At 39.6% G+C, this 17,769-nt stretch overlaps 1 protein-coding gene and 1 long non-coding RNA gene across 2 annotated transcripts in view; both read right to left on the bottom strand.

Moving 5' to 3' along the window:
* Positions 1 to 339, bottom strand: part of KYNU (kynureninase) — a 54,466-nt gene extending 54,127 nt beyond the window's left edge. The window contains exon 1 of the mRNA XM_026852724.1: positions 144 to 339. Within this exon, the coding sequence (XP_026708525.1) occupies positions 144 to 312 (169 nt within the window). The 5' untranslated portion in view covers positions 313 to 339. The remainder of the gene's footprint in view (positions 1 to 143) is intronic.
* Positions 340 to 14,706: 14,367 nt separating this feature from the next.
* LOC113482244 overlaps positions 14,707 to 17,769 on the bottom strand; it is a 28,118-nt gene continuing 25,055 nt past the window's right edge. Inside the window, exon 4 of the long non-coding RNA XR_003398802.1 lies at positions 14,707 to 14,839. This is a non-coding gene — a long non-coding RNA (uncharacterized LOC113482244). The remainder of the gene's footprint in view (positions 14,840 to 17,769) is intronic.

Raw genomic sequence — 17,769 nt, 5'->3', positions numbered from 1 at the left:
ATACTGTGCTCAGATATGACTGCAATTGCTCAATTATCTCATAAGTAACAGCGATTTCCAAAGATTTGTGATAAACACATGCAGAAGATATGAAGTCCCCCCCCTCCCCCCCCCCCCCCCTTCACTGTAATTATAATTCTCACTCGGAGGCAGATCCTTGACTTTTGGGATACAGAAACATTCACGAAGATGCTTTAACTCATCTTCTTCATCTAAGTGAAAAGCAAGTTTCTTGTCTGTGGGACTGCATCCTAACCGGAAGGCAGTTTGTTCTAAAATGGTTGCTGGGAACACAGGAGAAGATGGATCCATTTTCAGGTCATTCGATTTCACCTTAAAATGAAAAATGCCACAGTTTAGCTTCTGCAGTATGCATATTCACGGGTGGCTGATAAGCAGCCACTAAAGCTGCATCATTCAAGACCCAAACTTACTTGATTTAAAGCTTTTAAAAAGTGAAGTATTTGAATAGAATTGTAAAACTCATCAAGCATTTCCAACGCAACATATTGCTGTAACCCCCAAAGGCTGCTTTTTTTTTTTTTTTTTTTTCCCTCTATAGATACTATGCTCTTCCCTTTTTAAGCCATATCAGCAGCTTTTAAGTTCTCCCACCAGACGGATAGCAGTTACAAACACTGAACTGTCATTCACAATTTTGAGATCTCAAAGCCAGAGGCGGCATTATTGTTTCTGCAGTCTGTGCTCCTAAAAATAGCAGGTGCACCGCTACACTTGAAGTTGTTTCCAAGGCTGTGCAATGTTCAGCCTCTTTCAGTTTTTCTGCCTTAAAAGTAGGAGGGGGCGTTTGCGTACAGCCACGCTCACGTACAAGGGCAGAGCAAGGATACAGATGGCAGACAAAGGCATCATTAGAAATCTAGCTTTCAAGACCAGGACCTTGAATTAATATTCCCTTCTAGCTAAACAGAATATCCTGGGGTTTTTTAGCTCCATTTGTCCTGGGAAGGGAGAGAAGCCCAAGTCAAGCTGCAAACGTGACAGATCATAGTTTCTAACAAAATAACCAAAACCGTAACTGCAAAATTTACAAGCTCATTGATCTTGATAAGAAAAATAGTTCTGTAACTGTAATGCTCAGAGACACCATTGTGTTCAAGACAGCATTTGTGCACTTGGCTTTACAGGAAGAAAATTTCTGCCCTGAAGTAGGTGTAAGTGTCATAAATTTACCAGTGCTGCTTTCTATTTCAGAAGGCGGTCAAGAAGCTCACCAAGGTGCTTAGTGGTTGCTTCACTTTAGGGAACTGTATAGTTAGACCACACAGTCTGGGCCTTTTTACTATCCCCAAGAGTTTTGGTCTAACAGAAAAACTCTAGGGGATAGGCTGAAATAGGATAGATTAGCACATAATACGCAGCACAGAGACACTAGAGAATATAATTTTTTATTTTTTTCTTTGAGAAAGAAAACCCTTTAGGTGATATATCCTCAAAAATTACGAGCTCTTGTATCTTAAAACCGATAGTAAACTACAGAGAGTTATCCACAAACAAGCTCTGGATAGAAGACGACAACTACATGCATTGTAACCAGCTGAGTACTACATTCATTGTCAATTAACCTAGCTTTGGTTTTTGTGGAAGAGGGGTTCTGAGTCACTGTTGTGATCTAGTCCAAGTTTTAGATTTTTTTTTTTTTTTAATTAAATCCCTTATGACACATTTGTCTTTATTCTTTTATCTGCAAATACATAAATGCAGATTGGTGGGTTTCATCAGTTTTTTATGCCAAGCCCTGAACACCATCCAGAAGAGCTTCGTCAACACATATGGGAAGTACAACAGTTGGTATTTAAATATAAACCCCTAAACAGCACATCCTCATTAGTGCCAATTAATCCAAACCTGTTTATGCTCTAGCCAAATAGCCAGCATGCTGCTAGTTACCTGGTTTAATTTGCTATCATTTAGTTTACGATGAGAACATTTTCTTTTTCCCTTCCAGACCTGATATTTTACACAGCAGTAATTCTTCCTCTCCCACCAGCACGTAGATTTTATAAAAAAAAAACAAAACAAAACAAAAAAAAACCCACACCACCACCCCCCCAAAAAAAAAAAAAAAAAAACAAACAAAAAACCAGCAAAATACCAGTAGAGCTTTAAAACGGCAGTTTTCATGTAACTAATGTTCGCCCTCTCCTGGGAGGTACTGGAGATGTCCTATTTTTGTGCTGTCTCCACACGGGTTGTTCACACCTCCTCATTGTCACCAAATTTATCATTCCCACTCAATTTATCCTAATCACCCCTTAGATGGTAAAAAGGAAAATAAAATGGCAAAAATGGTCGAAAAAAGATAAGTTAACATCTTGGTTCTCAGAGTGCTCTTCAAGGCTTCTAGGAAGAAAAGGGCTACACCTAGACAAGTGGTTGGGTGTGATGCTAAAGTGGCTGAGCTGGCTGGAACGAATACACCCAAGCAACCACCTCCCTGAAGAGCTGTCACCCACTGAAAGCCCTGCCGAAGGGCTGACCAGCTCCCTAATCCCCAGAGAGCTGCTTCTCAGTTCCTCCACAGCAGGTCCAAGACCTCACCTCTGCCAGGTCCCCCGAGGGGGTATTGGTATTAACGCCTTGTCACCAACACTCTGACCTGTAGAAGGGCACTGACCTTCCGGACCTCATTTGGCAGACATCAGGGATGATAGTTTAGAGATCTTTATTTCTTCCCGTAGATGTTGTGAAATGTCTAGAAAAGCAAGATAGGTTCACAGAGGTTATGGGCATCACTGATACAGGCACCTCATTATAATCTAAAGACACTGTAAGGTAACTTCAGTTTCACTTCTCCAAGTCACAAATTTTAAGAACCTGTGGGCTTAATCAGTAAATCTGGGTTTATTATCAAGCAATATTTGGATCAGCACTTAGAAAGTAAAACTACTTTTTGTTTCTAAAGGCTTATTTCTTTAATTTCCCACACTAGCATGGGTGTCCTGATCCCATAAGCATTATGAAAGCATGTCCAGTACATACTCACATAATCAAAATATAGTCCTCTATTTTTAACAACAAGTACTTAATGCAAATTATGGAAATAATCTTCGGAGAAGGGGCTGGAAATCATGTCTCCCTATCTCCTTCCAGATAAAAGGACCACACATGGTCTGGGTAGTCTTTTCTACACAGGCAACTCCCTTTCCACTCAGGTTGATGTCTGGGTTGTTTGTTTTTTATTTGGTTTTTTTTTTCCCATTCCCCAGTGACATAGCTCCTGAAGTAAGGGAAGGAGCCTTTTAATCTCTCTAAAAGATGACTCACTTGAGTTTAGGATATTTGTTCAGCAATGTTCACTCACACACACACACCCCCCCAGTCCCTTGGAGGGGGACATGCAGCACTGGTATCGCCATCCCCTACATCCTCTCCTAGCTACAGCCCACGAGGAAGGTTTGGGAGACTCCATCATTTATCTCCTGGGGCCCACACAGTCAACACCAACTAATTCCCCCATAATTTATGATCAGGAGATGGATGATAAGGGTGACTGAAGGACAGTTTGATTTTATACACCAGATTCCTCTCATGTGGTCTGTAGATTAGAGAATTTACACCATGTGAAGACAGTGCAGCATCCTATAATTTGTCTTACTAGTCACCATTTTTCAGTAAGGACACAGTTATTACAGTGGATTAATGGCTATCATATTCCAGGTCATCTGCTGACCTGCCTGGCAAGCAGAGACAGGTTTTGTTTCCATTTGAGGCCTGACCCTAAACCCACTGAAGTCAATAGGTGTCTCTATTACAGACAAAGATTTCTGGAACATGCTTTTGGTTCCCTGTCATTGCTGTAGTTTGCTGCATCTGATCAATGACTTCCATTTATTGTGATTCTTATTTATATTAAATTCTGACAGCAAATATAATATTAAATACAAAGATCTAGAAGTTAAAAATGATTAAGTGCTTAGAGGTATCTGATTTAATACAAACGTTATGAAATAAGATAAAACTACTAAAATAAAATCAATCAAAATCCTATTGAGGAATGAAATCCCAGAGATCCAATTCTAAGACCAGAATAAGAAAGTATTTTCGTCATTCGAACGGGAATTAGGCTTCATAGAGAAGGAAACCCAGAATTGCTTGGGATTTTTTTTTTTTTTTTTGTATATTCTTTTTTAACTCTGACATTACTGCATTTTCCAATTGCTGCAGAATGGAGTCCCATGCAATTATTTTACAATAATTCATGAGTCATTTGCTGTTTTCTACATGTATAGCAAATACATTTGTATAAGAACAGCACACCTTTATTCCATCTAATTATCTTCATTTAACTGGAAATTGCATTCTGTATCCTCTTCAAATTAAAATTCAGACCCATCAGTGCAAAACGCAATTCCCACCTTGATAAACATGGTTCCTTGTCAGGATTTTTTTTTCATGCAACTTAGAGTAAAAATAATTAACATTTTAAAAGAAACAGCTTGCCTCCAACATCTACTCTGAAATAAAACATTCAGGTGTTTTCTTCTTCCTTTCCTTGAAACTTTATTACACTTTTTGACTTAATAGGTATAGATGACATGAAGTCAGTTTTTTTTTTTCCCCTTGACTTTTTCTTTGCTCTTTTGACTCTTCAGAAGAATTTGCCTGTACTGCATACTGATTCAATGTAAAGAACTCACCAATGACTATTGTCAATCTTTCACTTTCCAAAAGAACACATGTAACCAATTAAGAAAACGGTCATTATTTCATATTTTATCAGCACAGATATCCGCCCTGCTAGTTCATCTCTCATTTTAAAACTATAAAAGACAATGGATGAGAATTAGTCAGACACAAGTGACGCAAATGTCTGGGTGATTATTTCTGTTTTGTCCTTTATGCATAATTTAGTGACTAAATAGAAAAAAAAAAAAGTGCGAATATTACTAAGTCATCTTATCAAACTTATACAGGAAGGTCCATTAGGCTTAGTTATAAGAATGATAATTTGTCCTATTTTTAGATCTACTAATGATATTTTTATAGATCTACCCTCTGTCTATAATTATACCTTGATGTCTTTTTTTTTAAAAAAAAAAAAAAAAAAAAAATGAAGATCCATCACCCCCCTTAAACATTTTCTTTAAATATTCTAAGATGTTACTCACAGTCTTTCTACTCAGCACAGTGCTGACAGGCATGCAATGAATCCCTACTTAAAAATCTGTATCAATATCCTCAGAGAGGAAGAGTTTGTCAAGGAAGTCACATGTCCTGCACTTTCTGCCCACCAATAGCTGTTCACCAGGTTGCTGAACGCAGCTCAGCCCACAGACCTTTGACATTTTCAGGTTAGCATCCAAATGAACTCTTTGGAAGGAAAACTGGGGGTGTGCACAGGTATAAACATGCAAGTTTGCAGTACAGGTCCACGCTGTCAAAATACACCCACTGAAAGCACCAATAGCACTGTGGATTGAAGTTCCTTTAAAAACAAACAAAGAAAACTACAGAAATGCACAGTGCATAAAGGCTGATCCTCCTTCCCGTCTTTACGTGAACAAAATTACTTTTGTGAATACAGTTTTGCAGAAAGAAGTTCCTAAAAAAAAGCACAGCCTAAAGCAACACACGTTGTAGATTACTTCAGGTTAAATACACTTCGGTGAGTTTGTTTAAATAAAAAAAAAAAAAAAAAAAAATCTAAATATTCATAACATACCCAACAACAGACACACCATGGCAAACACAACTGTATAATTAAGTTACACAGCACAGTGTCACAGCTGCAGCAAGGGAATGTGACAGAGAAGAATTATAATAAACTCAGTTACTTAGAGTAATTTAGGCACATATTGACCTTCATGTCAAGAAGCGTTACGGTGTTAGAAGTAATTTTACATATAAAACTCATCTTTTCCCCTCCACAGTGAAACCACGTTACCCTGCGGTTGTTGTTCCTGAGACAGGATGATGAAATTCTTGTGCAAATACTCGGCACTGCATGAAGAAACAGCCACAGTCACGTGCCTGCTTCTCCAGACTCTGACCCGCACAGCCACACATGACCTCCGAGAGTTAACCAAAAACCAGGGGGATTTTTTTTTTCTTGTTGTTTCCTTCCCCTCACCATTGGCAAAATGATTAAATCAAGGTGGCATCTTTCTCCCATACAGGCACAAGAACACACACACAATTACAATGGAAAATGTTTTAAGCCAAACTTTCACTTTAGTGAAAAAGAAGATGGATGGTGCAGCAGCTAGAAATCAGCAATGTTCACAGCAGGTAGAGGGAGAGGTGGGAATCTACATGGAGCATAGATTGGCCAAGGGTGGAAAACAGAAGAATTAGAGGTGAAATTAGAGAAGAACAGAGCTGATATTTCTCTTTTCCCTCTATACACGTTATCTCAGATCAGCCATATGTTAGCCCAATCCCCTCAGCTCAGGTTTGAATGACACCCGTTCTACACATCACATAGTCATCTAGAAGCCACAGAAATAGTTTCTAATCAAATTCTGAAGGGGGGGGGGAATTTCCCCCCAACCAAATAATGAGGAGAAATATAGGAGCAGAGGGGTCAGAGTTGTGTACTAACAATGCAATTTAGAGATATAACTCCATCCTGGTGTTCCACATGCACAGACCCCTGCAGTAATGCTTTTTTATTATCTGTATTTCCATTTTCTGTAAGCACCAATATATTTGACACTCTTGAACTGTAACATTTCATCTTCTTGGCTAGGGGAGAAAAAAAAAAAAAAAAAAAAAAAAAAAAAAAAAGCAACAAAACAACCACATAAGGCACTTGATATTGACCAAAAATAAAGCTAACCTCTATCCATCAGTACTTGCAGTCTCTTTACCCTGTTTTGTACCGTCAAATAATTTTCTGGACTTCCCACTAACTTGTCTTGTTTACTCCACCATCAAGACAACAGAACTGCTGCTCAAGAAACTTTGTACCACCAGGAATTAGGGCCAAGATAGAGAAGCAGGAGGTTGAGGCTCTTCAGCTACTGAGGCAAGAGGGATCCAATGTCAAACTCAGCCCAAAGGGTATTTATTTCTTGCTTGGTTGGCCACTTAGATCAAATCAAGCTGAAATACACTGCAACTTTTTATTTTGCCTGTGAAAATAAAACTACATGAACAGGAGAATGAAAGTTTTCCCACTGCATTTTCCTTTGAAAACATGTCTTGAGTTTTACCCTTGATTGTCAATGGTGGCAGGAAAACAGCTATCCTGGCAAAGGCCAGAAATAGACTTTCATGGGAGTAGGAATATTGACCTCTTCTTCCCAGCTATTCTTCTCAACTCTTCAAATGGAATGAAAGAAAAAGAAAGACAAAAAGCTTCGTCCTTAAATTCAAGGGTCAAAATTCAGCAAACCTATCTCCTTGGTCCCTTTTTTAGCTGCAGAACCAATCTAATAGTCTGTTTTGTTTTTTTTTTTCCTGTGATGCTGTGAAGTAACCAGAGGGCAAGAAAAGAAAAAAGGATCCACTGGAAGCCACAGTGAGACCAACATGCATGGGAGTGAGGCCACATGAGACAGCCAAAGTCCCAGCTGGCACTGGCTGGTGTGGCAGAGAGAAGGCAGAAAATGCAACAGAGGTCAACCCTGCCATCACCTTCTGAAAGGAGCTGTGAGGAGAGTGATGGGAAGGCTTTGACATTTGACAGTCAGTTTAGAGAAGTAAAAAAAAAAGAAAAAAAATTGCAGCTTTGTGGGAAGGCAGCTCCTCATGGCTGTAACTGAGGGCTGTATGGGGTGGAGAAGGAATTAAAGGGTGGACAGGCAAAGACATTTCTCATACTAACAGCTTCCCCCGGTTGGTCAGAGGTGCTTAACCACGTTAAACCACACCACAGACTACCAGACACATCCACAAGCATGCTGATACTGCTGCATCTCATCTTTCACCCCAACCACTTACCGTACCCGTCTGCCATCCGTCACTGCCAGCCCCGGGCTCACCGGAGCACATTCAGGACCTTGCCATGGGAGCCTTGTCCCTTGACTGAGAGAAATTATGTGAGCTTTTCCTCAGGAACACAAATAAAACTTGTAATGCATTAATTTGACAAAACGTATGCCTTCTTTTCAACAGCAAATAACCAAGGGTGGTTCAGGGAAGCACACCCACCCCATGCCAGATGGGATGCCAGGACACTTGGTTCACCAGGTCTTGAAAGCTGGCCTTGGCACTGCTAGCCCAAAGCACTCTTGCTGTCAAAAGGGTAAAAAAAAAAAAAAAAAAAAAAAAAAAAAAAAAAGGATTCTAACAGAAAAAGGCAGGTCTTATCCAGAATGAGATGGCTTAGAAGACCCTCAGGCAGGAAAACACTGAGGCTTCTACAGTCTGAAAAAGGAGCAGCAAACCCGTGATGTGTCCAAGCAGCACATGCTGCACCTGTAGCACAGCTCTGCTCAGCACACAGATGCTTAAAAAAACCTAAGGTTGTCTGTATCTATAAGGCAAGGCCCACAGCTATTTTTTAAAGCATACCATCTGCACCTTATGATGGCTTGATGCATCTCACCTCAGGTCTACCCCCAATGACTTGGTAAACAATAGCATGAAACCTTTGATCTTTCTGCTGAGCTTGCCACACCAACTTTCTCACCACTTGTGTTTTCTCTCCATCCCATCAACACTGGAAAGCTCATCTTTTACCTCAGGTTGCATGGAAGCCCTACTGGATCAGGATGCCTTACATCTGCTCTCACTCACCTTGTTCTCCTCCCTCCCAGAGCATAGGGAGTTGTATTTTGCTTCTGAAGTAACTCACAGGGAATGTGCACATTTGGCCCGTTTGCAGCAGTGGATCACCCTGGCTGTGTGATTCTGACTTTTGCCTTCTGGTTAAGACTGAAAAAACTCGCTCAGCCCATTTAGCTTTACCTTAGAGAGATTTAACATAATTACCTTATAGAGATTTTGTCTGAGGAACTTTTCCCTATTTTATTTTCAGCTGGACTGTTAGGCACACCTCCTTAAATACATACGGATTTTTTTTTTTTTTCCCCTTTTATGTGACCTGCTCCTAATATTATTTTTCTTCAGGCTCTGTATCAGTTATCATTTTCATTCATTTCCATGCCTTTAAACATAGTATTTGTCCTTTAAAATCTATTCTTAGAGTCTCTATGAAAAAAAATAAATGGAAATAAGAAATAATTTCCTTCTCCGCAGTAACTTCTAGGGCAAAATATTGCACCATTGCACTAGTAATAGTAATACCCAACAAGGGAATCAGGGCCAAGTGATTTCCATGTAAAGAAAAACAAGAACAGTATCTCTCCCTGGCTTTGATAACTCTGGTAGCTGCAGCAGCAGGAGAACACATTATGAATGGATGAAACTTCCTTGTATCTCTCCAAGTTAGCGGTTACTAATAAAAGACAACTGTATGTCTGATGCCCTCACCTGCATTTCCAGATGGAATGCACGTACACATGTGTTTTAAAAGCCTCTTGCTATAAGGAATGGATTACCACTGTTGTTTATCTTAATGTTTTGCTAAGGATACAAGCTTCCCCCCCACCCTCAATCAAATATTTGGGGTTAAAGTTTGTGTTAGTGAGGACTTTTTGAGCCATTTTTACCAAACTCAGAGAGTGGAGGGGGGATGTACTACTGCTCCTTCAGGAAGGGATGGATACGACACCAAAGGGGGAATTTGAGGCTGAAAGTAAAATGGGGGACCTGGCACCCCCTCTTCTCATGGCAGCTACTTGGTGCATTTTGCATAACCTTCTTAAAAATAAACGTGAGTGCTTAGGGAATGGATTTATGGCAAATCTCCCAACTGCTCTTTCTCCATGTCTCCATGTTCCTCTCGAATACAGGTAAACGTGCCTGTGTAGCAGATACAGTCTCTTATCTGTACAGCCATTTTTTCATCTGAAGGTTCTCACAAAAAAAAAAAAAAAAAAAAAAAAAAAAAAAAAAAAGACGAGCAGCTGTTGTCAACTTCCTCATCTACTCATAGCACATTTCCTGCCTGGGGTCAAATCGCTTCTGAGAAAGGGGAAATCAGAAATCAGCGACAGGCCAGATGCAATGGGATAACGATAACAAGACCTCACTGAGAGGCTCCCCACAATACCAGAGCTCTCTTTTTTTCTTAAATATTCGTGTACCATGTCTTTTACGATGCACTTCATACTACTGCAGGTTGACTAATGGCTGAGGATATTAATTGAACCGAGGTAGACAAACAATACTGGTACATTTACTCTCCTTCCCCCGCCCTCTGTTTGCAGCTCTATAAAAGTGAATACACTTTACACTCTCATTTTTATTTTTAAGCTCTATGCAGCAGTTGCCATCTGGAGCAAAATTCAGGGAGGGAGGAAGGGAGAAAAGACAGGTCAGACAATAACAAATTGAGCTTGTACTACGCGTGTGTTGTACTAAAAAAAAGTCACGTCACACACAGCGTAGTACTGATTAATGAGAAGCATCACGTGGATCCAGACCCTCCAAGAGCTGAAATTATAAAGATGGGCTATGCTTGATTTAAATAGCACGCTACTGTTCTGGATGGCCTCAAAGCAGTAGAGGAAGCAATAGGACATAAAGGATTGTGACAGGCAGCAAAGTGGTGTGTGACACCCAAGCGAGGCCACCATAAAGAGCCAGCGGTGGCTTAGGAAGGGGATATATTCATACACCTTCTGTGATAACAAACTCATTCTGCAGTTTTCTAGCCAAGGGGGTTTAACAGCACACATTCAAACAGCGGTAGATCAAGCAAAGCTGAAATACCTGAAAAATACTTTAATGCCAAATAACACAAGAAAACCAACAAGCTCCTGCAATAAGGCCACCAGAGCACGGCACTGCTTTTGCAAGGGGTCGGAGGTGAGGAGAAACCTTGCCCTTTACTCATAAACCCAGCAGGTTCCGTGGAAATGACAGGTAAGTACCAAGCTCTTTGTAGAACAACAAACATGGGTTCCTGAGCTGCTCGGAGGAGCCTTTTGATATCCATACACTCACTCCTTCCCTCCCCATCCCCAGATTTGAACCTCCCAGCCCTCCTTAACTGAAGATTTTAATCTTTGTTTGATTCATTAATAAACTGATTATGTAGCAAATCAGACCACAAACCGGCCAAGGTCTAAATGAAACTTTTTGCCAGTACCTGACTTCCTGCTGTTATTTATAATCCCCAAATAACCCTTTGCTTGAACCCCCTGTCGCAGGCAGTGACTCAGCAGTCGCAGGACTCCTATTAGCATTCTCAGAGCATTTCAGGGCGTTTTCAATGGACTGTCTCACTTGTGCTGTGATCAGACCTATCAGTTTGTGGTGAACTGCTCTGAGGAAGGTTACAGGTCTCCATAGGGACTGCACATGATCTTTGAAAAGTGCATTTCCCTCTAGCAAGTCATAAACGCTCAGGAGAGTTGCTAAAGATCACTCCAAATATTTTATTGAATACTTTGATGTTGTACTCTCATTCTGTGTTATCATATACTTAAAGTATATTAAAAGGTTCCCTAAATACCAAGTACATTTGTGTGGAATAGATTTGTGTTTTTCAAAGCCAGAAGAAAATATCTTTGTATCGTTACAGGATAAGCAACACTTTTCCTGCAATTCTGCAGAATGGATTTTAAGTGTTTGACAGTGCCTTTTTTTTTTTTTTTTTAATTTTAATTATTTATTTATTTATTTATTTATTATTTCTTCCCCCCCAACTACAATGACTGTTGTGATAGACTTTAGTTAACTTCTTTGGATTGTTTTTTGCCTTGCTAACAGTCCGCAGTCAAAATGAAAAATAAGAACCTTCTGGATCCTGTCTTGATAAGGTCAGATTGTAGAATTTTTCTTTCCAGCAATTTAGCCAGGCTCTCTCCTTCCAGAATACATTTACTCAGTAATAAACATCTCTAGACAGCCAGGCTGTACAGACTGGAAACAATTAAGCCAAAATTGAGGAAAGCAGCACAGGAATAAATATTCCACTTTAATAAAATAAGACTGAAAAATTCAGGAGCAAGGGAAGTAAAAGCATTTTCAAATTGTATTAATTTGACATATTTATAAAAATCTGTGCTCCTGCAAGTACCTTATGCATTTTTTTTAATATCAAAGTACGCAAGAAATATGCTGGGTAATTACAAGCCTTTGGTGTTAGAATGCTGTGGTCAAGCACCAGGCACACACCAACATTTGGGGTACTTAATTTAAAGTCTAGTAGGAAAAACAAAGGAGTTTAGCCAATTTTCTCTAAGCTATATAAAAGGAAGCCTGCCAAGCAACAGGTTAAAAGGGTTTGCCTTACTAAATTAGAATAAGATTAAAACCCAGCTTACTCCAGAAATAAGTTAACACTTTACGCTATGAAGAAGCCTCATCTCTCAATTAGGTAAGCAGTTAAGTAAATATGTTCAGCTGTCCTAGTTTGTTAGAGACCCAGGTAAAATCCTTCTGAAACAACCCAGATTTTTCTATCATCACAAACATTTCACCAGATCCTACATTCTTTAGTTTTCCAATTTTTGCATAAATACATTTCCCACTTAGACATCACACACTTAATTGCAAATCCATCACCTGTTTACTTGCAGCAAGACAACAAAAAGCACCTGTGCCATTATTTTTAATTAAGTTATCCTCCTACACTTCCTCTGTCCAACATGCTCAAACAGTTTATACATAAATTCTAAAATAATTTAGAACTGAACCGTTACACATCGTGATTGTGACATGTCTTGGTGTGGTTTTCTCAAGAGACTAAACAAACTAGTGCAAAACTAAACTTGGTTTTATAAGGCACTATTTCAATTTGGAAAGTTCACAGCATTTTCAAGAGGAATTAATGAATGTTGCTAATAGTTGGATCTGAGTTATAAGGCATTAGGAGGACAGAGTCATGAGGAAAGGCAATATATAACCTTTAGATGGGACAATTAGAGATCAATTACCAGAGGCAGAGAAGAGCATTCAAAAGCTGCTTCTTCATTAATCAAAGATTATCTCAAATTAGAATGTTTAATTATTTGCCAAGGTTCTTTGTATATTCTTCTGCAGAAAATTAAAAAAAAAAAAAAAAAAAAAAAAAAAAAAAAAAAAAAAAAAAAAGCACCAGGGGCTTTTGGAAAACTTCTAGCTTTTTGAACACTTATTTTTAGCATGGTTTTAAAGCTAAAATACCAAATATTTTAACGAAAATAAGTCTGGTGGGATTGCTAACTATCTGGATGTCTGAGTACGTGGAGAAAATGTTTTCTAGAAATGACAGGAAAAATGAAATATTTTAATATTCTATGCACTGTAATGACTTGGGGCAGGATCCTAGGATCTAACATTAGGTTTAGATCAAACTTGTAGGCATCTGAGTTTTAGGTTCCCAAACCACTGAGCATACCCAAAATCTAGGGCAGGAGGCAGCTTCAGAACCAGGCACAGAAGGGGTGATTAGATCCAGCCTGTGAGTACCAGCATCTGCTCCCCTGCCACCACACGGAGGGCACCATCTCTGATGTCAGAGGCAGCTCTCCAAATACAAGCTGCAAAACATGCCAGGGAATTGTTCGGCGTTACCTTTCCTGGGCTAGTAGCCATCACCGGCCAAATCACCCCTTGTATTTGTGTATTCTGATGGTTTAGACGACATCTGGGAGGAGATACACTTGGATTGCAGGAAAGGCCTTTTGCAAACAGGGATTTTTGTGAAACACAAGGGGAAGAGATATTTGCTGATATCCCTTTGCAGTTTAGGTGCAAAGTACGTGGCTTGGGAGGAATAATAACTCCTATTTATAAAAGCTGCAGCACTTGGGCAAGTTCCCTCTAAAACTGCCCTGAAAGCTACTAGTTTTAGGGAGCACACCTTCACGACAACAGCATGGACAGGAGCAGGAGTGGCCGAGCTGTCCTGGGAGGGCACCACGACCATCCCAGAGTGCCGTTCCCATGCTCTTAGGGAAATGCCATCCACTGGCTGTCCATGATGTAAAGTCTGTTCAACCTGTGCTCGCCACACTCGCCATTTATCTCCTACAAGGGAGATAAATATTTGGTGGACACAACATGAGCTGTCCACAGGGGGCTGTGGGCACCTGAATACCTGCCCACGGATCTTCTTAGGAAGCGTGTCCCATCGTGACACCTGGGCAGTTATTCTGTGACAGCCAGATGTAGTCTGGGGAACCAAGCTGTTCCCAATAGGAGAGACTTTTCTTACACAATTATGTATCTTCTCATGGCCAACCTTATATTCAAGCCACAATGAACCTCTTTTATGTCTTTATTCCTTGGTAAGATATATCCTGAATGTGGATACAGACTTTCTTCTTCTCATAAATGACCACCTCTCCTTACAATGCCCCATCCTTTGTTGGCTAGGTCAAGATGACCTCAGGCATGTTCAGAGTAATTTGAAATAGGTTTGTGCACATATTGCAACCACAAAACTCTGGTAAAACTCTGCTTTTAATAGCAATGCCTCCTGAGTAATAGTTAACCCTTAGATATTCTGATTAAAACCTGCCACTGTTTTGGAGAAGGTATACTAGCAACCTGAGGCAAATGGCTCTCTGTCTCTTTCACCACATCTCTCCCCCACTGTACATTCATTAACCCGCTGTTATAACAAAGATTTGTCAAACGCTTTTGCGCAGTGATCTACTTAGTCACCACTAAAGAACATGGCAGTGATACCTGTGGCACATGACAACTCCTGCTGCTGTAGTATTTCCTGTGTAGCATACACATGGCGAGGTGTGAATTCAAGTGATGCAGAAGGGCTTCCTTCCCGCAGCGCGCTTAGCTTGAGTTCAGAGAGGAGTTCCTCCACAGATGGCCATAAGAGAAGGCAGTACAGGGGATACTGAAGTGATTCTCACTGATAAAAAAAAAAAAAAAAGAAATAAATGTAAAGGCAGATGAAGTCGAGGACATCGGGAAATCCACATGATCATTTTCAGTGGTCTAGAGGCAATCTCTATGAAGACCAGAGCTTAGGGTCCTGCAGCATTTCTTGGCAGCATCACCAGAACAAAACAAAATATTGGACCCTTTCCACACCAAACTGTAATGTGTGAAGGTGCCAAGTGTGCCATCACCTTTTTATTTAATTGTTACCTTTCCCCCCCACTTTGAATTCTTGACATTCTGCTGAATATAAGGCAAAATGATGGATAGCTAGTTGTGCTGTGTGCTTCAATTAAAAAGTCAGTTCTTGAAGCTACTTGGTCTGTTTTTTTCTTAGACTCCAGGGAAAAATGTTGTTTTCACACTTCCCACAGTTTTCTTAAATGCTTTAATTCTTACTAGTGTAAGAACGTAACAAAATGAGGTGCTATGTAAAATTGCTCAAATGTTCAGCTGGTAATACTGTATGACATAATTACCATATAGACTTTATCAGAAAGGCTGTAATCAAAATAATTGTCAATGGGATTATCACAAACATACGTGAGCATTCAATATAATAAGTAGAATATAATACCCAACGTTCCCATACTGTTCCTATTTTCCGCAGTAGGAAAGACATCCAGGTCTGAGGAAACAGGACTATGGTCATGGCGTGTCTTATACCTTATTGATTCCTGGCTGCTTTCTCTGCCCTTCACATCAGCCACTAATTGCCTTGGTGAGAGCAGATTCCAGGATGCTCAAGGTCATTGCCACTCAACCCAACTGTGCCAGAGTCTACTCCATTTGTTAATTATTTATGCCTCTTCACACTGTAAGTCACACACCCCACGGTGCCCTGCGCTTCACTCACCATTCCATAAAGCTTTATAGGTAAGATGCATCTCTCAGGTTGAAGAAAGGAGCTAAAAGGTGCAGCTCCACAATCACTTTTAGTTGGTGCAAGACTTGGCTACCGCTGGCAGGTTTCATCTCCGTATATTTAAACTGTGTTTTAATGCTCCCCTTCTTTTTTGCTAACACTGGCACTTCTATAACCAAATCATGAGCTGCAGCTATATATATTGAATTGCTGGATTAATTTTCAGCCATATATCTGCAGGGGTGCGGGAACTCATGTGGGGAAAATACAAAGAATAAATAACTAGTCTAGAGTAGAGTCATCTAGACTTCAGTTGTCCATGGCATTGCAGCCTAAATCAACCACTACACCGCCTAAGGGGGTGGCTGCTGCATTATGGGTCTCCATTTATTGAATACTCAGTTTAGCAATGCAATGCTAAGGCATGTGTAAATATCTGGCCCAATAAAGAGCAAATAAATCACAGCAGGCTGTTCAATTATCTGAAAACTGTTAAACTTCATTTTTTCAAGAAACAAATTCATGTGGTTTTATAGAAGCAAAAGCCCAGGATTCTTCATGGGTCGGTTCAGCACTGTGGCGACTCAATAGGAGTCCCAAGTGATGGGCCAAATTTAAGATACTTATAGTCCTTAGTGTTTTCTGCAGGCAAACTATATTGTTTCTTTCTCAGAATGCTGGAACTTACTTAAAAAAAACAAAACAAAACAAAACAACTCTCACATATAACATAGAAGGAATTTAAAATTATTCTATAGACTAAATGCTTATTCATTAAACACTTGATGGGTTAAATATATCCTCAGTGGAAAGAAAAAAAAAAAAAAGTATAAATTGAGTTATGTAGTAATGTCTCTGAAATCTGAAAGAGTTTCTGATGTTAGATATCACTCTGTTCCCTGACACAGACATTAATCTGTGGCAGAAGAGCCCCCTCTTAAAGCTGCCCACTGACTTCAGCCAGAATTTGAGTTAAATCCGTGAGATCCAGTGGCAAGATTTTTGTTATTATATCAGTGTGGGAAAACTGACTTGTCCTACATTTTAAGAAAGCACACAATTTACTTGTAAATTACAAAAAAAGCACACCAATTCTACCATCTATTGACATGAAAATTGCTTATTGATTCAAAGAAAGTGCTAGAAATATTTTACATAAAACTACTGTGCTAAAACTAGAGTTTATATACTGAGAACTTTTGTGGAGTCATTAGAAGGAGGAAATTAGTTTTATGATACAAAAAGGAAAAAAAGGTTTGAAAAATGTTTTGTAAAAAATTAAATGCAGAAGTCGCGGGTTTTTTTAAATAAAGCTATTGCTATTAAAGACATACAAATATTAAAAGTATATTGTTTCTTCTAGCTCATTTTAATTTATACCAAATTAACGTTACCTGTATATGAATGCAAGGGTTTTTCCTTCAGAAAACAGAATCATTTATAGCAATGTAATATAACAAATTTTATAAGAAGCAATTCAAGAGTAAAGCATAATGCAGGCATTGTGGCTACGCTGCTGTACCACAGAGGCAGCTCTCAACTGTTTAATCATTTCTATTCTCTGCACTACAAAAATGTAAGAGAGGCCAAGAGAGCCAGGAGGGAGCTGGTACTTGTGCACCAGCACCAGCTTTCCGTTACTGGTGCTGATGGGAATGAGCACCCTGCCTTGACTTCACAAAGTTATTTCTTAGGAATATTCACACACTTAAAATTAAACCTTCCCTTAAGGGTGGCTAGATCAAAGGCAGAGGTGCCCCCAGTATCATCCCTTCCCCGTTCTGCTGGTGGAAAACTTGTATTTCTGGTTCAGCAAAACACTCAAGCAGGCAGGTTGACTCATCTACATTACTGTAAATCAACATAAACACACAGAGGTTTACAGTGAAGTACGTGCACAATTGCTTTGCTGAAACTAGACCTATATCAATGAGGTTGCTTCTTGTCACTATTAATCCTGGTTTATCATACATGAAGACTTCAGTGCCAAAAGTGTGTCCAAGACAGAGCTGGAAGGACATTTGAGAACATTTGGG

Source organism: Athene cunicularia (assembly GCF_003259725.1).
Source record: "Athene cunicularia isolate RWA chromosome 7 unlocalized genomic scaffold, athCun1 chr7_part1, whole genome shotgun sequence".
Classification (NCBI taxonomy): domain Eukaryota; kingdom Metazoa; phylum Chordata; class Aves; order Strigiformes; family Strigidae; genus Athene; species Athene cunicularia.
This window is presented reverse-complemented; position numbering and strand designations above follow the sequence as displayed.